The 26,945-nt window shown below is 40.7% G+C and overlaps 1 protein-coding gene across 2 annotated transcripts in view; it reads left to right on the forward strand.

Annotated features, from left to right (window-relative positions):
• The window catches only part of NCOA6 (nuclear receptor coactivator 6), a 76,302-nt gene that overhangs the window by 19,191 nt on the left and 30,166 nt on the right, over window positions 1-26,945 (forward strand). For both annotated transcript variants that reach the window (XM_044986509.1, XM_044986510.1), the window contains exons 4-10: window positions 1,004-1,282; window positions 4,291-4,446; window positions 5,443-5,565; window positions 15,701-15,829; window positions 18,973-19,788; window positions 22,984-23,130; window positions 24,077-25,187. In XM_044986509.1, the coding sequence (XP_044842444.1) occupies window positions 1,048-1,282; window positions 4,291-4,446; window positions 5,443-5,565; window positions 15,701-15,829; window positions 18,973-19,788; window positions 22,984-23,130; window positions 24,077-25,187 (2,717 nt within the window). In that variant the 5' untranslated portion in view covers window positions 1,004-1,047. The remainder of the gene's footprint in view (window positions 1-1,003; window positions 1,283-4,290; window positions 4,447-5,442; window positions 5,566-15,700; window positions 15,830-18,972; window positions 19,789-22,983; window positions 23,131-24,076; window positions 25,188-26,945) is intronic.

Here is a 26,945-nt window from a genome sequence, read left to right on the forward strand (position 1 = left end):
GTTCTATAGCCTTCTCTGATTTGGCATCTATTGCTTTCATTTTTGTAATTAGTCTTCTCCAAGGTGCCCTGAACTGCTTAAAATTTCTGTTGACAAGGACACCTTGACACTCACACCTAACTCTTCTGCAATGGTTGCCTCTAGATTTGAATCCGTATTGGTTTTCTTTATCAGACTGGCTGGTCCCTCTCCAATAATGCTTTAGGAAAATCTTATTACAGGTATTAGCCATAATAGAAGTTTTTGAGGGCCAATATCAGTATAAAATTATAAAGCATACTGTTGGTGCTACATATATAACTGATGTAACTTTTCTTAATTTTATGCAGAGTGCAAGGACTCTTTGATCTGGCTGCCATAACTGTTCCTGCCTGATTTATGTCTCCTCTTTAACGCTTTAAATATTTGTGGCGGGAGAGAGAAGGGAAAAAAATTGGAAGCATGCTGCCTTAGTTCTAGTGCTGCTACCGGTATCCTACCATCTGTTGCTCAAAATGGTGTGTGGGGTAGTCTTGGTAGTGGTGATGGCACTACAGTGGAATAGCAATGACATCTCCAGCTGTAATGGGGGCCATTGGTGGTCTTCTGAGCAGCTTCAGGGCTGCTGCCCTTCTCCCTCTCTTCCAGTTCTGCTTTCTTTTAAAGAGACAAGGAGGGTGAAATAATCTTCAATTGGACCAACAGACAGTTACTATTGTACCACAGCGAAAGAAAGTCCTGTGGCACCTTATAGACTAACAGACGTATTTGAGCATACAGATTAGTCTGATCCAGACTAACACGACTACCCCTCTGATATTGTACCACAGTATTTTAGAATAATCTGCACTGGGATTACTTGTAAGAAATGTAACACAATAGCATTTTCCTGTCCTTGTTCCTCTAGAAAATAACTTCTAGTGCTCAGATTATATATCATGGTTTTGGTTTAGATGCTGAATTGTACCTATTTTACAGTGCATTATTATTATTATTATTATTTTATTTATTATTTCCTTCAAAGCATCTACTTAACGTCTGACTGGCTTGCATTGCTGGAAAATAGCCATGGTTTTGGATGATCTACCTAACTTAAAAGAAACCTACGCTTCCTTGCTCTCCTCAACTATGGAAGACTTAGAGGTGGATTTTGACTCCAGACTGGAGGAAGATGACCTAAAACAGGACAGCACTCCTGAAGGTTCCACCATCTTTGTCGCTTTTAAAGGAAATATAGATGACAAAGACTTTAAACAGAAACTGGGTATCATATTGAAGAATGTACCTGGTCTTTTACACATGGGTAATCCATTTTCTTGTCACTTTTCAACTTCTGTTTCCTTCTCTCTCTCTCACACACAAATCATATTCTAAATTAAGGTACTCTAGACTGCAATAAATTATTGGGATTATTTCTTTTGGTAAAAATTTACAGTACTTTTCCTCTGGGCAGCGTAGAGCGAAAACATGTTCTGAAATTCTTTAGCTGCTTAATATCATTATGATTGTATTATTAGTTCAGCATTTTTCCTACCACTTACTGAATTCCCCTATCCCACTGTCAATTCTTTAACTCTGTTTTCACCAAAAGTTACATACATATTTGTTTTATAGTATTTTGGTCCATGTCCTGTCTGCACCCACAGATTTTCTGAGATGCCCTGGAATTGTGTACACAGCTGAAAACTTCCTACAGCTTCCCTTTAATGTGGCTATTATTAAGACCAGCAAATTGATCCATGATATGTGCTGTTTTTCCCCATTCCAGAGTGAGACTGGATAATTATATGTGTCTGGAAAACTGGTCAGGATCTTACACTATTTTTGTCAGTGATTTCTTATAGTCTTTTAAAATAGTTTTTAATGCATACTTTATGCAGATACCAGGCTTACTATGACTTTTAAGATTCTTTCCAGCTATTAGAGAACTTTAGTTCTCTAGAAAAGATCCATATAAAGAATTTTACTCCCTTTTTTGGGTTTGTCTAAACAAGAAAGTTTTACAAGTTGTACCACGTATAATTAAATTAAGCTATAAACTAAATTTGTTTTTTAATGGTATGAATCCCTGTGTGGACATTCTTATTCCAATATAAGTGGATTTTTTGGTTTAGCTTAAACCTCTTCCCAAGCAACATAAGATAAACCAAATAAAGAGGCTATACCCATATAACTATAGCAGTTTAAACTGACACTTTTTTTATGCCAGTATTATTTCCCCATGAAGACAAGCCTTATTGTAAGAAGCTCTTTCTCCTAGGTGCATTTCCCTTGTGCAGTGTTTTTGGGCTACACCCTTTTGGATTCTCTGCGGGGGTAGACTCCCACAGAATCTGAGACAGATTTCTGAAAGGTTCTTTTTTTCACTCCACATGTTTGAATTAAGAATCGACCCCTCTATTCCATATAGTCAATTTTGTGTGTTTGAATATTGGACCATTTATGTTATGGGTCAGAGTTTTAAATATTTCCTGCGTTATCATGGATCTCTTTCCACAGTGTAGGGTAATTAATAATTATAATGTAATTGGTCTACCTTTTCTAGAGTGCCCAAAACAAATCCCTTTCACCTCAGGTTAATCTCTTCTCCTCATTCTGTACCTTAATCAGGAACTGATCCATCAACTTCAGTGGGAATTGGGAGTCTTTTCATTGCCTTAGTAAACACTAGGGTGGATCTATATTTAATTTGAGCAAATCTCACTCTGTTATAGCATATATTATAAACTGTGGCAATAGGTGCTTTAAAAACACAATTACAGATATAAAATTACATGCATTAATATTTCAATCATATAAGACAATTTAATTGTGTATTTGGTAAACTGGATTCAATAAAAGGATGAATCTACATAGTGAAATCAATTACCAGTGTTCATGGTGGAGTTGATGAACATTGTTCAGAGTCTAAAGAAGTGAAGGAATTGGTTTTAAAAATGCGTGGTTCTATGTGAAACTAAAACTTTTAAAATTAATGTGAATGAGTGGCAAATTGTTTAAGGTGATTTTAGAACAAAATATAGTGTCGAAAGTATAGAGGATGTAAACTGCATCTTTGTGAGACCTATATAAGAACCTGAGATAAATAGTGTTTGAAGGGCAAGAAGGGAAAATGAATCACTAATAGCTAGGGATATTAAAACCAGTAATGAGATCATTAATATGTCTTTTTAGAAGTACAAAATGAGATCCAGTAAGGCTGTTGCTAGGATAGAACAATAAAGAACTATTGATGAAAGAAAAGGAAATGGCAGAAGAATTAGTTCTTTACATCAATGTGAAAAGGAGGATTAAATAATTTATCCTTGAGGCAATGTGTGCGGGTACTAAAGAGGATAAACAGGACAACAGAGATTTCTTTCTGCTGTTACAGTAATCATTTGGCTAGGATACTGAGACACAAAGCACTTGGTAGTGATGGATTATTACATTCACAAGTGATATGTTATTAAGGTATAAATAGTTAACAAATTTAGTAAGACTTTTGTTACTATGGGAAATATCAAGTGATTGGGAAACTGCAACCATAGGCCCAAATTGTAAAGAGACTTTCTTGAACAGGTTAAAAATATAGATCTGTACATTTATATTAGGAATAATTTTTAGATGATTTTAATGTACTGCAGAGTGACATGTTTTGTACAAGTATAATTTAAATAAATGTATCCAGGATGATTTGCCTTTCACATATCTATTCTGGTTCCTACCTATTACTTTTCCAATAATTGATGATTTATGTAGAGGGGACTAAATAGATTCAATGTAGCTAGCTTTCTGAAAAAACCTGTAGGTTTTACATATGTTTGTTGTATATACTGTCTAAATATGGGTTAAATATAACAAAAAAGGTTAAGCAAGTTAGTTGAAGTTAAGGATGTGTATTCTTCATAGATGCTACTGTTACGTTTCAGAGCCACATATATAGTGAAGACCATTACAGGAATGAAAAACTGGCTCAGTCTGGAACTCAGCTTCTCCATATAACCATTTATTTTAAATAGTTACACCCTTCCAAACCAGACTACACAAAAAAAGTTTAAATTTTCAGATAGCCTCTCTGAGTTACTGTGTTGGCTATGGTGTACTGGGTTTCATCTGTTTGGTTCTCTATGAAGTTGAATTTTGGTATGGTTTGGCAGGTAGCATGATTACACAGCTGTATGGGAAAACTTCCCCATCTTCACATATTGGAATAACCATTGACAATCTTGAAAGCCAAATAGGTAGCTCGGTTTTCATCTTTGTTCTGCTATGCTATTACATTGTTTGAAAAATGACTTAATACTCCATTCTATTTTTCTTTTAATTAAGAATCCAACAAGTTAAAATTGCAGAAGGTAGAACCCTGGAACAGTGTACGTGTTACATTTAATATACCCCGAGAAGCTGCAGAGCGGCTGCGAATTCTGGCTCAGAGCAACAACCAGCAGCTCCGTGACTTGGGAATTCTCTCTGTTCAGATTGAAGGTATGTCACACCTGCTGTTAAGAGGTACTAAAATTGTGGATGTGCTAAAACTGCAGTATTGATAAGAAGCAATTTTTGTGCTTGAGAATGAACTTCACAGACATTCTGCAACTTCATAGTTTAGAGAAATGTCTTCCTTTGTTTTCTGAAGCTGTCCGTTTTTCTGTAGCTGTATTGAAACAACACTTACTTCATTTGTTCCTTCAGGAATAAGTTTACATATAATAGTTACTTGACTTTGAGGAGTTTGAAATTCTGTAGAAGGTGTTTCTGAATGTCATTACCAACATGTTACTAAGGGATTGTATACATTACCACTCATGTCAGTATAATTTATGTTGCTCATGGGTGTGAATAAGCAATGTAAGTTACACCAACCTAAGCGCTGGTGTGGATAGTGCTGTCGGCAGGAGAGCTTTCCCCCCGACATAGGTACTGCGTCTTGTAGAAGTCGTTTTATTATGTTGACGGGAGAGCTCTTCCCTGTCATCATAAAGCATCTTCACCAGATGTGGTACAGCGGTGCAGCTGCATCGGTGCCACTGTAGTGCTTCTAATGTAGACTAGCCCTTAGCTTTTAAAAATAATGCATATTTTCATGCTGTTGTCTGAGGCCTGAGGTGAAGCTTTCTTCTTAAAATCAGTGGCTTTCATAATTAAAATTGCACCCCTGGATGATCCTCCAAGAACAAGCCAAGGGCACAGCATGCAAGGTTCAAACCCAGGGCATGTAGCTCTTCAGTTCTTTTATCTCAGGATGTTCCCTTCTTCTCTTATTAAAGACCACAATTCAATGTTCAATATGTTGACTGCATATTTGAAGAGTCGGCAAGAGTAGTGTGTGTTACATAATCACCCTATATTCCAAAGTGCATGCAGCAGGTCAAAATTTGACACCATCTTTAAATGCTGCTTTGTAGGTTTGGTTCCTTTCTCTCCCTTGCCATCCCATCCCATGCATATATTTTAACTTAATAGATTGTGTATTACTTCCAGGTGAAGGTGCCATCAACTTGGCTTTAGGTCAAAATAGAAGTCAAGATGTCAGGATTAATGGGCCCATGGGAGCAGGCAATTCAATACGAATGGAGACAGGATTTTCCATCCAGGGTGGCCAAGGTAAGTTCAGTTTTGTTAAATTTAGTATTACATGTTATTACATTTATTACTAAGCTTATCATGTAACCTCAGTGATCGTAGCAACAGTTGCTAGCAGAGTTGTAACTCCAATATGCATACCAGTTTCCCTGCTGTCAGTGTCCCATCCCGTGCAAAATATTTAGTTTGTGAATACTTGTGTCTTGTTACTTCTCATGAGCATCCAGGCTAGTAAATACCAGTTGAATGTCCAGATAGTGAATACAAAAGGTGCATGATCACAGAAAAGTGAATTCATATTAAAATTAGCACAAATTCTCACAATAAATTTGTGCATTATTCACCCAGTTTTACTTCTACTTTAGTATGGCTGTTTTCCTGTATATTAACATTGTTGTAATAGAGAACTGTTTCTCATCCAAGTTGTATGCTTAAACAAAACTGCATATCTGCCATCCATTATCCTATCATGCCAGTATAACTCCTAAATTGTAGGAAATCTGACTATTAAATAAGTTAAAGGAAAATTGTTCTATAATAAAGTATTCTAATAGTTGCATTTAATTACAAAGCAAAGTAAATCATTTAAAAACAATTAAAGTTGTTAAACTACAGGCCTGTTAGTTTAACATCTGTAGTATGCAAAGTCATGGAAAAAATTTTAAAAGAGAGAGTGGTTACGGAGCAGGAGGCCGATGGCAACTGGGATAGTTTACAGCATGGATTTACGAAAGGTAGATCGTGCCAAACCAACCTGATCTCCTTCTTTGAGAAAGTAACAGATTTTTTAGACAAGGGAAATGCGGTGGATCTAATATATCTGGATTTCAGTAAGGCGTTTGATACGGTACCGCATGAGGAATTACTGGTTAAATTGGAAAAGATGGGGATTGAAATGAAAATTCAGAGGTGGATAAGGAGCTGGTTAAAGGGGAGACTGCAGAGGGTAGTATTGAAGGGGGAACTGTCAGGTTGGAGGGGGGTTACTAGTGGAGTTCCTCAAGGTTCAGTTTTGGGTCCGATTTTATTCAATCTATTTATTGCTGACCTGGGAACCAAGAGTAGGAGTGGGCTGATAAAGTTTGCGGACGACACCAAGTTGGGAGGTATTGCCAATTCGGAAAAGGATCGGGATATCCTCCAGGGAGATTTGGATGACCTTGTAAACTGGAGTATTAGTAACAGGATGAAATTCAATAGTGAGAAGTGTAAGGTTATGCATTTAGGGATGACTAACAAGAATTTTAGTTATAAGCTAGGGACGCACCAGTTGCAAGTAACGGAGGAGGAGAAGGACCTAGGAGTCCTGGTTGATCGTAGGATGACTATGAGCAGGCAATGTGATGTGGCCGTTAAGAAAGCAAATGCGGTCTTGGGATGCATTAGGCGGGGTATTTCTAGTAGGGATAAGGAGGTGCTAGTCCCGTTATATAAGGCGTTGGTGAGACCTCATCTGGAGTATTGTGTGCAGTTTTGGTCTCCCATGTTTAAGAAGGATGAATTCAAACTGGAACAGGTACAAAGAAGGGCCACTAGAATGGTCCGAGGAATGGAAGGCCTGTCGTATGAAAGGAGACTTGAGGAGCTCGGTTTGTTTTCCCTAACCAAAAGAAGGATAAGAGGAGATATGATTGCACTCTTTAAATATATCAGAGGGATAAATACCAGGGAAGGAGAGGAATTATTTCAGCTCAGTGCTAATGTGGACACGAGGACAAACGGATATAAATTGTCAGTTAGGAAATTTAGGCTTGAGATTAGACGAAGGTTTCTAACTATCAGGGGAGTGCAATACTGGAACAGCCTACCGAAGGAAACAGTGGGGGCGAAGGACCTCCATGACTTCAAGACTAAGCTAGATAAGTTTATGGAGGAGATGGTATGATAGGATACCGGGCTTAGTCAATAGGTTAATTAAGTGCCACACTGGTAAATAGTACAATGGGTCAATGATATGATATTCTTAACCTTTTTCCAGAGGGTATGGCTGGAGAGTCTTGCCCGCATGCTCGGGGTTCAGCTGACCGCCATATTTGGGGTCGGGAAGGAATTTTCCTCCAGGGTATATTGGCTGTGGCCCTGGAGGTTTTTCGCCTTCCTCCGAAGCATGGGGCAGGGGTCGCTTGCTAAAGGAGTGGGGGGATCGGCTAATGTGGCCTGCATCTTGCAGGAGGTCAGACTAGATGATCATATTGGTCCCTTCTGATCTTGGATTCTATGATTCTATGATTCTATGAAAATAGGATTTAATATAACTTTTTAAAAAATTAACAAATGGGGAGCTTTCGTTGACCTTCTCATGTACAGTAGATTAGGACAAGAGAAATGTAGCTATCCACTGGAATGAATGGAAAAGAAATTTACAAATTGCAAATTATGGGTGGAAATCTGGTTAATTTAAGAGTAGTTAAATCACTGTAATTAACAAAAAATGTGAAATAGAATATTTATTACTTCCACTATGAAAATCTCTGAGCTTCATTTCCTAGGTCTTAATGTACTTCGCATTGAAAGTTAGAGTTCTTCTTCGAGAGATGTCCCTGTGGGTGCTCCACTCCACGTGTTGGTGCATCCCTGTGCCTTCGCTCGGAGATTTTTGCAGCAGTACTCGTACTGGCCACGCATGCGCAGAGCCTGCCCCCCCGCTCTGAGTATACCTTAATAGTACGCATGCGTGGCCAGTCTCCTCACTTCCTTCTCTACTGTCCCCGGCCTGAGACGGAGCTCAGCAGACTCGCTAAGAACTTTCTTCCTCTCATTAAAATTACCATTCTAGTTAGTTAGTTAGTTTGCTGTTAGTTTGTTATTAGTAGTAGTTAGTTACCCTTTTTAAAAAAAAAAGAAAGAAAGAAAAAAGAGCCTATCCCCCTGTCAGATGGGCACTCAAAATGTATAAAATGTTTGGGGGAGACCCTCATCCCCCCCAAAATGTGCCCACTGCAGCAAACTTAGTTCCAGGGCACGGAAGGACAGGGAGCTTAGACTAAAACTGCTCCTCCTTCAGAGATCCCTAGGGTCAGGTTCAGACCCAGGTGCTGACTCCGGCTCTGCTGCCCGCCACAGCCGTCCTGCCTCAAAGAAACACAAAAAAACTTCGAAAAGAGGGCACCTGCAGTCATCTACGATAAGCTGTCTCCGGGCAGGTCTACCGCCTACCTCCCGCTGCTTCCCCGCTTGAGTTCATTTGAAACGCCGGGCTCCTCTGGCACCGGACGAAACCCGCCTGTGGCAGCAGCGTGACGTTCCGGTGCCGAGGCTTCAGGCTTCCAGTTGCCTGCCTTTCTTCTGGCACTGTTCAGCATTGCGACGGACACGGGTGCTGACATATCAGGACCTGCCTGACCGCCCGCAGGCTGATATTGATCTCCCGGCACCGGCTCCGGCACTGACACCCACTGAGCTGACCAGCAGTGAGTTAAGGCTCAAAACACTGATGCAGAGGAATTTTTCCTCTCAGCAGATTCCTCCTGCACAGTCTTCACCTCACACAGGAGCCTCAGCACTGCAGTTTACTCAGTCAAGGGACCTCCTCGTGTCACCTATCCTGCAGTCATCCATACTGAATGCATACTTCTCTCCAATGGCTGACTCAGGGTCTGCACAGCCTTCCTTTAGTGATGAGAAAGCTGGACCGCAAGGGGATTTTTCACCCTATCAAGATTCCCATCCTCAGACCCCTGTCAACAGAGGTCACAGAAAAATTACCTCATCCTACTCTCAAGATCCTGCCCCATGGTGTGTGAACCCCTGGATGGCACCACCTATGCCCTTCCCACCACTGTGGCAATATTGGGCCCCATGGGCAGCGTATGCTCGAGAACACACTTGCTACTCCGCCTCAACCAGGCGCAACACCTGACTAGCACCACCAGCTGACGTACCTGCCACTGACACAAGACACCAGGCAGCATTGTCACAACTGCAGGATCAATCACATCCTGCTCCTATTCCAGTAGACCCAGAGGTACCGCCTGAAGAAGCCTTGCTTCCCCCTCCCACAACATCTTCGGATGACTTCTCACAATTTCAAGACCTCTTTAAAAGAGTTGCTAGTGAGTTGAGAATTAACTTGGAGGAGGTCCCAGAACAAGAGCATGAGCTAACAGATATCCTACAGCCCTCTTCTTCCTCTAGGGTTGCATTACCAATCAACGCAGCCCTTTTAGAACCTGCTACGGCCATCTGACAGACCCCCGCTACAAGCCTACCTACCTGTAAACGAGTGGATTGCAAGTACTTCATCCCTTCTAAGGGCTCTGAATTCCTTTTTACCCATCCAGTGCTAAACTCGTTGGTAGTAGATGCAGCCAATCAAAGGGCCAGACAGCAGTATTCCCGCTCTATCCTATCCAACAAAGGAAGTAAACGCTTGGACCTCCTTGGAGGTAAAGTATATGCATCTTCAGCGCTACAATTTCGTATTGCTAATTATACTGCAGTTCTCGCAAAATATAACCACAAAAAACTATAACAAATTCATGGACTTTATTGAGGACATTCCAGATGAAAAGAAGCAACAATTCACAGCTTTAGTCTCTGAGGGACAAATCATATCATGTACCACTCTTCAAGCGGCCCTCGATGCAGCCAATACTGCGGCAAGATCCACCGCCACAGCAGTGGTCATGCACCAAGGTTCATGGCTCTCCTCTTCCTTTCCACGAGAGGTCCAGAGTATCATTGAAGATCTTCCCTTTGACGGTGACAAACTCTTTGCTTCTGCCACGAATGACATACATCATTCAATGAAGGACTCAAGGGCAACCCTCAGGTCCTTAGGAATCCAAACCCCTATGACCAGAAGGCGACAATATAGATTTCAACCTTACCACCGTCCACACTACCCCACATATACACAGCACTTCCATAGATCACAGGAGCAACAACAACAGCAGCAACGCCAGAGACCCAAATATCAGCGTCGTTGTCTCAATTCTTCGGTAATGCCTCAACCCCCTCCAACTAATAAGCAGATTTGAAGTTTTGGTCGAGGACCTAGAAAACAACGTTCCCACTTCAGTGCTTACACCCCATGTCCCTATTTTTGGACACCGCCTACGGCCATTCTCCCACCAATGGCAGAGCATTACCACCGACAGGTGGGTTATAGAGCTCGTGACAATGGGCTACTCTATTCCCTTCCTCTCCTTGCCTCCCACCCACCCTCCCCGTCCCTCTTCAGGGACCTCTTTCATGAGCCACTACTCTTCCAAGAAGTACATCATCTCCTTCAGTTGGGAGCAGTGGAACTTGTGCCAGAACAACACAGAGGGAAGGGTTTTTATTCCCATTATTTCTTAATAGAAAAGAAAACTGGGGGATGGTGACTGATCTTCGATCTCAGGCGGCTCAACAAATTTATCAAAAAGCAAAAGTTCAAGATGGTAACTCTCACCACCATAATCCCAGAGCTGGAGCAGGGTGATTGGTTTTCAGCCCTCGACCTACAGGACACTTTATTTTCATGTCACTATACATCTGGCCCACGGACATTTCCTTCGTTTTACCCTCGGCTCAACACATTTTCAGTACAGGGTTCTACCCTTCGGACTTTCCACCACCCTCTGGGTTTTCTCCAAGCTCCTAGCCATAGTCACGTCCTACCTCAGGAAACAAGGGGTCATAATATTTTCTTACCTCGACGATTGCCTCCTCAAGGCCTTGATGTTCGACAAAGCTCTCTGATTCACGCAACTCACCATCGATTGTTTCCTATCTCTTGGCCTACAAATAAACAAAAACAAATCCACATTACGTCCTACCCAGCACCTGGAGTTTATAGGAGCGGACCTCAATTCCCGAATGGGGTTGGCATTTCTCCCACCTGACTGATTCAACACCATAAAACTTCTGGGCTCAAAACTTCGCAACAGTCCCCAGGTCACTGCCCGAGACTGCCTACAACTACTAGGTCACATGGCCTTGTGCACTTTCGTGGTCCAAAATGCACGCCTGTACATGAGGTGCTTCCAAGCTTGGTTGGCCACGGGTTACAAACCAAATGTGCACTCTCTAAACAAGCCTCTTTCCATACCCTTCCAAGTCAAAGACTCTCTACTATGGTGGACAGTTCCCTCCAAACTCTGCTCTGGAGTCCCCTTTCTCCAGGACACTCCATCCCTGATAATGATTACCGATGCATCTCTCACAGGGTGGGGCGCTCACATGTCTCACCACACAGTCCAGGGGCTATGGTCTTCCACCGAAACCTCCCTGCACATAAATGTCCTAGAACTTTGAGCCATACGCAGTGCCTGCCATCACTTCCTCCCACTAATCAGGAATCAACATGTACGCATAATGACAGACAACATCGCCTGCATGTTCTATGTAAACAGACAGGAAGGAGCTTGCTCTCACTCACTCTGCACAGAGGCTATGAAGCTCTGGAATTGGTGCCTTGCGAACAACGTCCGCATATCAGCCGCCTATCTTCCCGGAGTTATGAATACCACGGCAGACGAATTAAGCAGACACTTTCCCTGGGATCACGAATGGGAGATAAACGAGACAATCATCCGCAACATATTCCGCATTTGGGGTTATCCAACCATAGACCTTTTTGCAACTGTGATAAACATGAAATGTCCCGAATTTTGCTCCAGAGCAGGACTCGGCAAACATTCCCTGGGAGACGCATTCATGGTCTCATGGCACCGGAATTTACTCTACGCTTTTCCCCCTATACCGGTTCTCCACAGAGTACTCACAAAGATACGAACAGATCAGGCCACGGTGATCTTGATTGTCCCGTCGTGGCCCAGACAACCGTGGTTTCCGTTTCTCACCAGAATGTCAGTTCGACCACCAATCTCGTTGCCCCTCATTCCGAACCTCTTATCACAGCAACATGGCTGATTTCTTCACCCCAATCTGTCCATGCTTCACCTCAAAGCCTGGTACCTACACCGTTCTTCCAAAACGAACTAGCTTGCTCTGACCAAGTTCAAAGAGTGCTCCTACACAGGAGAACACAATCTACTCGCACCACCTATCTCTGAAAGTGGAAGAGATTCACACAATGGTGTTCAGCTAAACAACTTTCTCCCACGTCCGTACCTCTCCCTCTCATACTTGACTACCTATTGAACATTAAGCAATCTGGCCTTTCTTTCAGCTCCATCAGAGTCCATTTAGCTGCTATTACAACCTTTCATGACAGAATCGACAATACCTCTGTCTTTGCTCATCCAATCACCAAGCGTTTCCTCAAGGGACTCCAAACCCTATACCCAGACATTAAACCACCTACCCCTCCATGGGACCTTCATTTAGTAGTATCCTGTCTAACTCAACAACCATTTGAGCCCCTAGCCACCTGCTCCCTTTTACACTTCTCTATGAAAACAGCATTTTTAGTGGCAATTACCTCCACCAGAAGGGCAGGAGAAATTGCAGCCCTTATGGCAGATCCACCATATAAGCTATTTTTCAAGGACAAGGTTACCCTTAGATTACACCCCAAATTTCTTCCAAAGGTTTATTCCTCATTCCACATTAATGAGCCAATACACCTACCGACCTTCTTTCCGAAACCACATGCAAACTCCTTTGAAGCCACAGTGCATACGTTAGATGTATGCAGGGCCTTGTCCTTCTATTTGGATAGAACCAAACCTTTTAGAAGTTCTTCTAGACTTTTTGTCTCCATCGTGGAGCGTTCCAAAGGGACACCTGTTTCTACCCAGAGACTGACTGCATCCGACTGTGCTACACCTCCATCAGAAATCATTCCACAAGATCTGTAGCTACCTCTGTAGCTTTCTTACGCAAAGTTCCCCTGGCTGACATCTGTAAAGTGGCCACTTGGTCCTCTGAACACACATTTGTTAAACACTATGCCCTTACTCAAGACCCTCTCTTGGATACATGATTGGGCAGAGCTGTATTATCTACTGCATTCCTATCAGATCTGAAGTCCCTACCTCTTGAGATACGCTGCTTTTAAGTCACCTGGAGTGGAGCACCCACAGGGACATCTCTCTCTCGAAGAGGAGGTTACTCACCCTGTGCAGTAACTGACGTTCTTCGAGATGAGTGTCCCTGTGGGTGCTCCACTACCCACCCTCCTCCCCTCTACTTCTGAGTTGGGGTAGCCTCCGTTGTAGCGAAGGAACTGAGACCGGCCACACATGCGTACTATTAAGGTATACCCAGAGCGGGGGGGGGGGGGGGCGGCGGCAGGCTCTGCACATGCGTGGCCAGTACGAGTACTGCTGCAAAAATCTCCGAGCGATGGCGCTGGGACGCACCAACACCTGGAGTGGAGCACCCACAGGGACATTCATCTCGAAGAACGTCAGTTACTGCACAGGGTGAGTAACCTCCTCATTTGGGTGCCTAATTCCCATAGACATTTTTGAAAATCTCGGCCTATCTGAGTGAAACCATGAAGGTTTTCCTCTAAATATCTCTTCATATGGTCCTTTTCTCTCCATCTCCTAAATGCTTTTCTAGAGCCTTGAGTATATGTGTAACTTCTTACAAGTGAGTAGTCCTGTTCAAGTCAATAGGACTACATTTGTGTAAAGTTATGCACATGGGTAAAGCTTTATGGGATTAGGAGCTAGATTTGTATATGTGGGATTTCCCAAAAGTTCACTAGATAAGTGATTTTATACACTTATACACTTATAAGTGATAAGTGTAGCACAGAAAAAAAAATCTAAGGTACGTTATTGTAACTAAAGTATGTTTGCCACAGTCTCATGGAAGTCAGACTGATTCTCCATTCCTTTGTTTCCTTGAACCTTGTGACTTGTTTGTTTTTTGGAGGATGGGGGCCTGCCAATGATGCTTGTGGCCCCTTTTCTTGTGTGAGGAAAAAATGAAGAATCTACCATTCCCACTACAAATCCATTCTGCAGAGAGGTTGAATAGGCTAGAAGACTTCAGGAAAGAAATAACTTTGAATTAACATATTCTGATTTTAAAATAATATTTCTGTCAATGAGGAATCTAGGGAATCTGGAGGAATGAGGTTAGAATTTATACTCCTCAGGTCCTGAGTTCTCATCCTGGTTCTGCCACTGATTTGGAGTGTAGCTTTGAGCAAGTCACTTTACCTCTTTTGCCTCTCATTTGTAACAAAGAAAATGCGTATGAATACGCCACACGGTGTATTTTGAGAATGTACAGCTTTTTGAATGTGAAAAGTGCATTATACATTATTACTTGGTTGAATATTACCAGAAAAAAACCTTCAAATTTTTCAAAGGTCTTCTGAGTTCAAATTTTTACTTTAATTAAAGCTAATTTTTCTTTTAAGAGATAAAATAGTGAATACATTTGGAATAAAGTTGTCTGTTTACCCTAGAATCTGAAGTTTTCAGGGTAAGAAATGCTTCTCACCAGAAATAAAAGGAGGACTATATATATTTGCTGGTTAATAGTTCAGTCACTATAAGATTTAGGATGCCACTGATTTTTTTTTTCTATTGATTCAGTACCAAAGCAATAAGTTAAACTTAAATGTTTTATTTACATTATAGATGTTTTGTTTTATTTATAGATATATACATATGAAAACATGGTTTGAATTACCTTTTGGTATTTCTGAACACACTAAAGGAGGTGACCATCTTGGTGGAAAAAGTGATAAGCAAATCAAAATGTCAATATGGAAGCCACATGTAAGAGACTAAATTGCCATCCTAGTAAAATATTGGCTTAACAGTCATAAAGCACCTTAAAAATTAATCAAAAGTTTATGCCACTTAAGTTTCCATCCTAGAGAAATATTAGTTCATCTAATCTATTTTTATATCACGCTCCTCACTCTGGTAGCAAAGCATCTTGTTCAATTTCTCATGTGATGCGTTCATATTTCCATTGAGTCAGATATCACTTTTTTTAGCACAGTAGATGCCACCAGTAGTAGGTTCAGAAATTCCAATAGTATTTCAAAATATTCTTTGTATAAATACTTCCTTTTATTCCTAGTGAGAATTTTCTTACTTTGCAAACTTCCTTAAGTCCAATTTGAGTCTTTTCTTGGGGAAGAATTTGTTACGTTTAAAGAAATGTTTTGTTTAATTACAAATTAATAATGCTATTCTAACTTTTTTCTTTTTGAAACCAGTCTTATCCATTGTAGGTACAGTAACGTGACCAACTGCATCTAAGATCTAACAAATAATGATTTTTAATTTTTCAGGGTTAATACGAATGAACAATCCTACAACTGTTATGATGTCCCAGAGTGGAAATGTTTCCTCTTCTATGATGGCAAGTGGAGCGAATGCAGAGCTGCAGCCCAGGACACCGCGACCTGCTTTACAGTCAGGTAAAAAAAAAAACATTTACAGTAATAGTATTTATCTGTCACTATTGCTGTTATGCAGACAAGGTGGGTGAGGTAATATCTTTTATTGGACCAATTTCTTTTGGTGAGAGAGACAAGCTTTCAAGGTTACACAGCTTACAAAGCTCTTCTTCAGCTCTCTGTAAGCTCAAAACCTCATCTCTCTCACCAACAGAAGTTGATCCAATAAAAGTGATTACAACAACACTGCATACAACTATTGCTATTGACATTTTTTTACTGCAAAGTACTTCTGAATTCTTTTTCCTTCAGCATACAGACACATACATGAGTACACTCTGAAGGATAGCACCAAAATTTGGTCCTGGGCTGTCCTCCTACTTTTCTAACAGACACTCCTCCTTGAATGATTTCTTCACTGGAAGAAAGTATTGTCATTACCTGGAAAGGTTTCTTCTAATAGGTTTTAAACATTATAAAAACCTTTAGTAACACAAATCTTGATGACCATTTTCAGAATTGTTTCTTACTGTAGTACTGTTAAAATATTTTTAGTTGCATTGGGAAAGGAAAGCTTCCCCACTCTGTTTTTCCTCCTCTCTGCCTGGAGGGATCACCACTCAGGGTCAGAGAATAATAGTTTTTGTGGGCTGTCAATTCTTAGGGTATGTCTACATTGCAAAAACACACCCGCGGCAGTGCGTCCCAGAGCCCAGTATGACAGGTTCCCCTCAGGCTGCCACTTGGAACTGGGTTACCACTGAGCCCACCTGACCCACCAGTCTGGGCTCCCTTTCACTCTGTGGTGCTGTGATAAGTTGCCAAGCTCTCCTCTTTCGCCAGCATACACACAGATAGGGACACACACCCTGCAGCTTCTCACACAGATACTGAGATCAGCTCTGCCTGGGAAGGCTCAGCTAAGGCACCTCCCAGTTGCTAAGGCATGCACTCCCCTCTGGAGTGTAAACCCAAAGTTATACCATCTTGCACTGCACAGGAAACTGTACAGTGTAAGCTCCTAAAATTCGCCCCTTCCCTCAATGTGGAGAGAGAGATGCAACAGCTTTCTGCCCCAAGTTATAATTTCCCCACACGCTGGTTTTAGATAAAATAAAAACAAGTTTATTAACCACAAAAGATTGATTTTAAGTGATTATAAATGATAAACAGATCAAAGCAGATTACCTTAGTAAATAAACAAAACTGCAAACTGAGCTTAACACACTAGATAGGTAGGATATGAATTAGCAAATCCTCACCCTGAGTGATAAACAGGCTGGCAGATTCTTAAGGCACAAGCTGCCTTGGCTTTGCAGCTTGGCTTTCCCAGGTTTTCATACACAGGCTAAAAATCCCTCTAGCCTGGGACCATCACTTCCCACAGTTCAGTCCTTGCCCCTCAGGTGTTCCAAGTGTGTGTTTGTAGGGAGAGTGAGGTCCCATCATGATGTCATTGTCCCCCTTTTATATCTTCTTCCCACTTGCTGGAAAGATCTTTTGCTGTGACCTGGGTCAAACAGTTCCCATTGTGTAATGCTATCTCTGAGAGGTTTCTATTGCACACAGTTCCTGGGGTAATCCTTGTGCTTGTCTGCATTTCTTCAATAAGCTATTAACATTGGTTGGTCTTTTTTACTGTTGTACCCGAAAGGCTGCTTGTGGGTGTTTCCAATTTCACAACATATTTCATTAACGCATTCATAGCCAAACTTCACATATGACAATAGCATATAAAATCCAATGAGACATTAATTGTCTAGCAAATCGAGACTTTTAGAACAATACCTCACAAGGCCTTACATATCCTAATAAAACGACCGTGGTGAATATTGGGGTTCCAGGGTGTCACACCAGGGTCTACAAACTTGGGCTTGCGCTGCAGCTCTGAAAATAGCCATGTTGATGTTCCTGTTCGGGCTCTGAGACCCACCCTCCTCAGAACATCCACATGGCTATTTTTAGCACTGTAGCCTGAGCCCTGCAAGTCCAAGTGTGTAGACTCAGGCTCTGAGACTTGATGCCATGGTGTTTTGTTTTTTGGTTGTTTTATTTTTTTTTCCCCAAAGACATACCATTAGTCTCATTACGGAGACTACCAGCTAGGGTGATGGCATTTTTGTGATGTGGATCAGTCTATCTTTGTCTTTTTAGACTGTACACTCTTCGGGATAGGGGTGTTTGTGTTTGGAAACAGCTAATATATTTTCAGCTTTGCTACTATTATCTAAATAAGATATTTAGGCATTTAAATAAATGGCCTGATTTCCTTTCTCTGTCTCCCCCCCAACCAAGATGCACCTCCTACTAGAGTCTCCTTTCCTTGGCCTTTTGCATTAGAATTGTTACTTTATACACAGCCATTGGTGGGCATGGTACTTCACAAAGTGATATGGTCCCCATGCTGATGAGCTTACGTTTTGATATAGTTAATTTATTATAGATTCATATATAATTATCATGAATACTATGGTAGGTAGGGCTAGGAACAGGACGTGTAGGTTGAGGCAACTGTAAAATGAGAAGCAAATGGACCTCTTTCGGAAGTAAAATTTTTCAATACAAGTCGACTGGAAGTTGAAGGCCTGATTTCTCTGCCTATTTTTGCCACTTCAAGTTGTGTGAGTTTAGGACTATTGAGGCACAGAAAGGTTAAGTGACTTCCCCCTTTGTAAAATAGTGATTATTCTTGCCCAGTTTTGTAAAGTGTGTCTAAAATCCTTTTGACGTAAGGCACAATGCAAAGCAAAACATTATCACTTTTCTTTACAGAAAATATTTCCAGAGAATAGCTAATGTTATCTAATTACACTGTCTTCATAATTTCTTGTTATTCCATCTTCCCTTCAGAGTTGGGAGATTTTTTGCTTCCCATTAACTATATATAAGGCTTATATAAAAATAGGTTCTTGGAGACTACAGTACTGTATTTATACCTTTCACAATGCTTATGATTAGTTTCTTAAGGTTGCCAGAAATTCTGGCTTCTTTTAGTATACTAATTATTGTATAGGTTGGAAAATTGGAATGCTGGAATGTGAATTTTTATTGGATCTCAAGTTCAGAGGAGAAAGCAAATGCAAGCAAGTAACTTACTCTTTCTTGTTTTTTATCTTTGGCTGCAGTATATTATTTATTGTCACATTTGTTTGCTATTTTAATAGATTCAATGGATCCACTCTTGTCTGGACTAACTATCCAGCAGCAAAATCATCCATCTGGCTCTTTAGCACCTCAGATTCATTCAATGCAGTCAGTTCCTGTAAACAGACAAATGAACCCCGCTAACTTTCAACAACTGCAGCAACAGCCACAGTTGCAGCCACGTCCCCCCCAACAACATCAGCAGCCACAACAGGGTATTCGACCTTCATTTACCACCCCAGCTCAGGTTCCAGTTCCTCCTGGTTGGAACCAGCTGCCTTCAGGAGCACTTCAACCTCCTCCAAGCCAAGGAACAATGGGTACATTAACAGTAAACCAGGGATGGAAAAAGGCCCCATTGCCTGGACAAATGCAGCAGCAACTTCAAGCAAGGCCATCTTTAGCAACAGTCCAGACACCCTCCCACCCTCCACCTCCATACCCTTTTGGAAGCCAGCAAGCCTCTCAGGCTCACCCAAACTTTTCTCAAATGAACAACCCTGGTCAATTTACTGCTCCGCAGATGAAGAATCTTCAGGGAGGGCCCGCACGGGTTCCTGCACCACTACAGCAACCCCACCTGACCAGCAAATCTCCTGCTTCTTCTCCCTCCTCCTTCCAGCAGGGATCTCCTGCATCTTCTCCAACAGTTAACCAAACACAGCAGCAGATGGGACCAAGGCCTCCTCAGAATAATGCACTTCCCCAGGGATTTCAACAGCCTGTCAGTTCTCCTGGTCGTAATCCTATGGTGCAACAGGGGAATGTACCCCCCAACTTTATGGTGATGCAGCAGCAAAACCAAGGTCCACAAGGTTTACATCCTGGCTTAGGAGGTAAGAAAATCAGACCTTTCTGTCATCAAAAATAAATTACATTATAAAAAGACAGCTAGAACTTATATCAGACCGTTACTTTAAAAAAAAAAAGTACTTTAAAAACCCTGTCCATAACTTGTCTCAGCTTTCCCCTTCCAAATTGCTGATGTATCCCCATGACCCTCTCCTCACTTCTCTTGCTCCATGTCATCCCCTTCCTCACATTTATACTCTTTGCTCTCTGCCTTCAAGGTATGCTACTGTATTCTTTTCTAAAAGTTATACCTCCTTTGACGTCACCTGCCTTGCTATCTTCTTCCTTCTCTTTTGTCTACTCATGCTGCCTCAGTTTTCTCCTCTTTAACTCTCTTCTTGATCTTCTGCTTCTATTGCATCACTCCAGACACTACCTTAACTAGGGTCACTAAGGACCTGCTTTTGGCCATATCCCTGTTCTTGTTGTCTTCCACCTGTCTGTTGCCTTCAACAGCCTCATCCTAGACTTTTTCTACTCTTTAGGCGTTTGTAGTTTTGTGCTAGACTGGATCTCATACTTTCTCTGAACATTCCTTCAGCATTTCCCTAAATGGCAGCATTCAGTTCATCACATTTGTTCCCCTCAACATTCAAGCTATTGCTAAATCCTGCTGGGTTTTTTTATTTCCAAAAACATCTATCTAACTCAATCCCTACTGCTAAAACTTTCGTCAATACTCTAGTAATGTCTTTCCTTGCCTAATGCACCATTCACTGTGGCTTCCAAGGTTCTCATGTCGTACACCTCAAGTCCATCCAATAGGCTGTTTCGTGCCTCTTGCTCCAACCAAATCTCTCATCTATTTAGTCTTTGCACTTTGTATCTGATTTCCTTCTGTGTCAGATTCAAATTCTTCATGCTCTTGTTCATGGGCCTGTGTCTTGTAACTTCCCTCATCTCCAACACCCACAGACAATTTACCCTTTCTGATGCCAGATCCCCTTTTACCTGGAATAGCCTCTGTGATCCCACACACTGTGGTCATCTCATTCCTCATCAGGATTCACTACTTCCAGATAGGTAGTCTTAATGTTGATCTCCACTCCTATACTCTTGTCAAATATTTCCCCTCAATTCTTAATATGTTAACTTAATAAAAACATAAAATCCTACTCTTTCTAATAACTGTTTAAACATTTCACATAAAGACAACCAACTAGCAAGATATGTATATCATTTGAACTTATTTCCAGATCTTCTTATTGTCCACGGAGAGGACATGGGTTACTGTATCCTCGCCTGGTTTAAATTGACACAGTTCTATTAATTTCAGTGGAGCCACACTGACTTACATCTGCTGAGGATCTTGCTTCTTATCTCTTTCCTTTGTTCATAGTTATCCCTTGCTGTGTTATGTCTGAATTAAATTGTAAGCACATCAGGTGAGGGGTAGGGATCTGTCTTTGTTTACATAGCACCATATACTCTGTTGCTTTATAAATAATTCAAATATATGCATATATTCATTTTATTCAATGTTTACTTAATTTAGCATAGTACAAACTTTAGATTAGATTTAATATATGGCAAAAATTATGTAAGATTCTACTTTTCTGTGTTTGTCTGAGTTCTGAATGATTGAACTTTAACTCCTGCTAAACTATTAGGAACTGACAGTCCTTCCACAGGTTATTTCAAAGAGTGTCTGTTCAAGATTTGCCCCTGGGTCTCAGACTTGACCAGTAACCTTGATAACATCATTAATATTTGATGACATAAGTTAGTGTGTGTGTATGTGTATGTATATATATATATATATATGAAAGTTATATATGTGCCAGTGATTTATTTAAATGTGCTAGAATGTTGTTAATTTGCAAGGAACTCAGTGGGGCCAGAGTGTCAAATTGTGGCTTGGTGCAAGGCTCCCCCTTATGCCCCTGTGTGCCAGCTACCCACATCACAGGATGTGTAAGAGGAGGAAGTGGGCTGTGCAGAGTCATTTACACCACCCCTCACTAAGGTGAGTAAAAATTATTGCAGGGACCATGTAGAGCCTTGGCTTTGTTACCCCAATACACCAACTGGCATAGCTGTGCCAGGTATAGACTCAGCACGGTTACTCCCTCTTGGAGTAGCAGGGGAAACGGGAAGAAGATTGCGACTTGCTGAGTTATAGTTGCCCTCCTGAGTTACGCCAGGGGCAGCACAATGCTGCACTACCCCTTACGCTGGGATTAGACCATGACTACAATTAGTAGAACTCACTAATTCTCACAGTTTAAAGGTTGTGTGTAATCTAGCAGAGTTACCAACCTGAAAAATAAGGCTATTCACTGTAAATAAAGCAGACACATTTATTTTGTGTATATATTTTGTTGTATAAAGTAAGACAAATGTAGCCTGATCAATGTGAGGAAAAAATTAAAATAATTTGTTTAATATGGAGATGGAAGACCAAACAATTGTGAACATCTGAGTTAAATCTATCACTGAGTCTTTTTATTAGATTGTGCTTATTTTGATATATAGGGATAAATGGAAAGCAATGATGGCTAAATTACATCATCTTCTGAGGCTAGAAGTTGCATTTAACCCCTCCCCAGCTACCCCTCCCTCCAAACACACACAAATAGTGACAAAAGGTGTGTTCATGGTGCCTTATAGACAGACAAAGTTTCTGTCCCAGGGAGTTCATAATCAACACTAAAGACCACAAGAAATTGCCACACACTCAATGTGTATTATGACTGTATACCGGGCGTCATTAGGAAGGAAAAGACTCAATAAAGATAAGGAGATTAGAGTACCGTAAAGCATCATACTTTGTTTTCAGTTTTTACAAAATCTGCCCTTTGTGAATGAATAATGGTGTATGTAGGGAATACAATGTAGGTAATCACAACTTGATTCAAGATACAGTAGCTTCTTAACCAGGTTTGTTAAAGCAGACAGCTGTTATTAACTGCTCAAGGTTATAAGTACACGAGCACAAACATCTTTTTTTCAGTAACTCAAAGTTACTATAGTTTTGTGTTTAATCTTAAGTAACATTGCCTTTTTGGAAATTCCTAAACTGAAGATGAGCAAGAACTGAGCTGCTAGAATATTTTGATTTTCATTGGTTCCTGTTTGTTGCCGCCTGTCCTTGCTAACTTGATGGGAAGAGCTACTCTGTCAGTCTGCACTTGTGTAACCAAATTACAGAAACTAATAAATAATTGTTTTGTTTTAAGGAATGCCCAAGCGCCTCCCACCTGGCTTCCCTGGAGGGCAAACTAATCAAAACTTTATGCAAAGTCAGGTGCCTTCAACAGCACCAGGTACACCTGTGAACAGTGGAGCCCCTCAGCTACAAACAAGTCAAAATGTGCAACATGCAGGTCCGTGTCAAGTTTATTTTCTCCTGTATTCCTCAACATTTGTTTGCTTGTCTTAATATTCTGTAATTAACTTTTACTCCTGTAATGTAGGCAGCTTTGTACAGCACAAATGTTCTGCTCTTGCCAATTTTATATAATTTCTGCTAGCTGGGGCTAGGAATACTGCAGAGGCAGCATGCTTAGCTTCCAGGGTGACAGCAAGCACAGGAAGTTCCTCATTTCTCAAACAACCCCATCTGCCATTGCTCAGAGTGGTGTTGCTTCTGGGCTCCAGAAGTAACTGCATCCAGCCTTCTATGTCTGAAAAGAAGATTGTGCCTCAACACTGGGTCTCTGAGTGTAGAAATAGTAAAGGAGAAGATCCATAAGGGATGTCCTCCGCACAAGAAGAGTCTTGGGTCAAGTTTAAAACAATATGTAGTATCTTTGTCTTAGAAGAAATATAATCCCGCATAGTCTCTAGTAAAACTTTTCATCTTCCAGTAAACTTTTAAAGCTACTCCTGTTTAGAGACAGTCACATTTTTGTTTCTTTTGATTACAAGAAATTTCCTTTTTAATGCTTGTCACTTGCCAAATATAGTCCTCTAGGGCAACTTCTCTTCTCAGTTCTGCAAGCTCTGATAACGTCATCTTGTCAGTATTCCCCATATGTTCCTGTCTTTATTATATAGCTTCAAGATTTGAAGCTTGTTTATGTAGGAACAAACACACTTTTACTGGATTGGATTAAGTCCTACCCCTTTTCACTTCCATATGACTATCTGCTGTAGTGTCAAATGTTGTGGCAGAAATTTGTGAATGTGTTGACAAATATTTTTAAATCACTGGTAAAATAAAATAAATGATAAAGTAACTAAATTGGTGGGTTTCTCTTTTAACTAAGTTATTTGTCTAATGCCAGTGCAATTTTTAATGTTTAATTTTAAATTTTCATATTTTGCAAGGCGGTCAAGGATCTGGCCCTCCTCAAAATCAGATGCAGGTACCACATGGCCCACCAAATATGATGCAGACCAGTTTAATGGGACTTCATGGAAATATAAACAACCAGCAGGCTGGTGCTAGTGGAGTTTCACAAGTTAATATGGGCAACATGCAGGGACAGCCTCAGCAAGGACCACAGTCTCAGCTTATGGGAATGCATCAGCAAATTGTATCCTCCCAAGCACAAATGGTGAACATTCAGGGTCAAGGATCTCTAAACCCTCAAAACCAGATGATACTTTCTCGAGCCCAGCTTATGCCACAAGGCCAAATGATGGTAACACCCCAAAACCAAAATCTTGGTCCTTCACCACAAAGGATGACTCCACCCAAGCAAATGATTCCCCAGCAGGGCCACCAGATGTTGGCAACACATAATCAAATGATGGGACCTCAAGGCTCGGTCTTGCTACAGCAAAACTCAGTGATGGAACAGATGATGACCAATCAGATGCAAGGCAATAAACAACCATTTAATAATCAAAACCAATCTAATGTTATGACGGGGCCAGCTCAAATAATGCGAGGACCAACCCCAAATATGCAAGGAAACATGGTGCAGTTCACTATGGCACAGCAAGGCCCTGTAAATGGCAATCCTTCTCAGGTTATGGGAATTCAAGGACAGGTTTTAAGACCCACAGTACCTGGCCCCCACATGTCTCAGCAACATGGGGACTCTGCTACTACAACAAACAATGATGTAAACTTGACACAGATGTTACCTGAAGTTCCCATACAGCAGCCAAATATGGTGCCTTCCCACTTGCAGTCAATGCAAGGAAACAACAATAATTCGGGAAGTCATTTTACTGGACATGGGTTACCTTTTAATGCCTCTTTTAGTGGACCACCAAATGGGAATCAGATTTCTTGTGGACAAAATCCTGGTTTTCCAGTCAATAAAGATGTCACTCTAACAAGTCCACTGTTGGTAAACTTGCTACAGAGTGATATATCTGCAGGACATTTTGGTGTGAACAACAAACAGAACAATCAGAATGCCAATAAACCCAAAAAGAAAAAGCCTCCAAGGAAGAAGAAAAATAATCAGCAAGTAGAACAAACTAAGTAAGTTTAACATTTGTCTTGCTGAAAACAAGAGAACATGTGTGTGTAGCCCAGAATTTTGCATGTTGCAGCAAAAGTATTTTTGAAGAAAGATTAAATGATAAAGCAATGGTAGTTCTGCCATTGCAGCTCTGCCTCATTCGAGGTGGAAGGGTAGGGAATTAAACTACAAAAATTTAACTGCCTTACCCATGAGCCCATCCTTTCTTTTCCTACAATTCCCTGGTTCATTAACTACCTGCTTTCCAACTTCATTAACAAATGAAGCAGGGGCCCTACAGACAATACTCTCTTTCACTACACAACCCTAATTTATCCCCAGAACAGGTTCATCATGTGCAATGAATGAGGCAGGGGTCCTGTGGAAAGAATATTATATGATTGTGTAATTTAAGGCTGCATCATAATGCATATGCACAAGGGGGACAAATCAAGGCTGCAGAAGCAACCTTAATTTTGCCATTTCTTAATTGCTGACCTTGCAATGTATCTTTTTAATGTATTTTGTGTATATATGTTCGTACAGTGTCTCAAACTCCTGATGAACTCTTCAAAACACTAATCCTCGAGAACCAAAGCAACTGAAGTGTTACGACAAAAGCGGCTTATAGTGGAATTAAATGCACCAAGTATAGTATTGTATCCCAGTATCAAAGAGCATTCTCACAATCTTCTGAAATGTCTGAATCTTTCCACATTCCGTAGAAAGAATCACACTTTCAGTTAATATAATGACATTCTTGAAAAGGATCCAATTTATTTGTTGCAAATAATTGTTTTCCCTTTTATCAGAATGTTTCGCTTTTATCCAGCACCTGGCATCCAAAGATTTCCAAGTGTTTTACAAACAGTAGTTAATTATTACTCGCTATAGGAGAGGAATTTGTTGGTATCACTTCAGCCACCACTGAGATAAAACACAGCAGCTGTTTAACAGCACCCAGTAGCACTATACGGCAATTTAAAATAACAGAAGCTTTAGTTGCCTGTCTTGTTTCCCACACCAACAACAAAATAGTAATTCAGAAGAGAACAAAAAAGTGACACGTTTTCTGAAAAGTAAAGTTGTTAATAACATTACTTTAAAGAAAGCCAATGTTAATATTTTGTTTTCATCAATTGCCACCTTGATGGTCACTGGGCTTCATTATGAGCCTAGAAGACATCAATATATGGATTTGTAAAGCTGTCCTCTAGAATTACAATGTCACATAAAGCTATTTGTTCTCTTGATAGCCTTTTAAATAGGGAAGAAAAATTCTACCTGCACCTTGTTTGTATTAACCAGTGGCAATGATTATTACTAGCTTTAGATTTGTTTTACTACTGTAATGTATTTTTTTTTTTTGCAGTAGTGCTTTGATCTCATTGCTTGGCTTTTACAAAGTGCAGTTCCATAACCTTTATACAGCATAGAATTTTGATTCTAAATTTTGTTTGGCTTAGTATTGAGCAGTCAGTAGTATTGTAGGAGTATGGCTATATTAGGATGTTGCTATACTCCCTTTTTATTCCAAACTTTTGCCTTGTTGTCCTTCAGCATAGTCTTACTCTTATAGCTAAAACAAGTTTGTTCTCCTTTCTGCCCTTCCTTTCCATCTAGCTACTTGGAGCTGCTTAGAGAAGCTTTATCTTTGTTTGTCTTGAAATCAGTCTTTTCAGTGATTGCCTAAAATTTTTTACTCTTAACTTACTTGGCTTGTATTAACTCCTTATGCATCAAGAACAAGAAGGATTTCTTTGCAGAAAGTTTTTCTT

Source organism: Mauremys mutica, chromosome 13 (assembly GCF_020497125.1).
Source record: "Mauremys mutica isolate MM-2020 ecotype Southern chromosome 13, ASM2049712v1, whole genome shotgun sequence".
Taxonomy (NCBI): Eukaryota; Metazoa; Chordata; order Testudines; family Geoemydidae; genus Mauremys; species Mauremys mutica.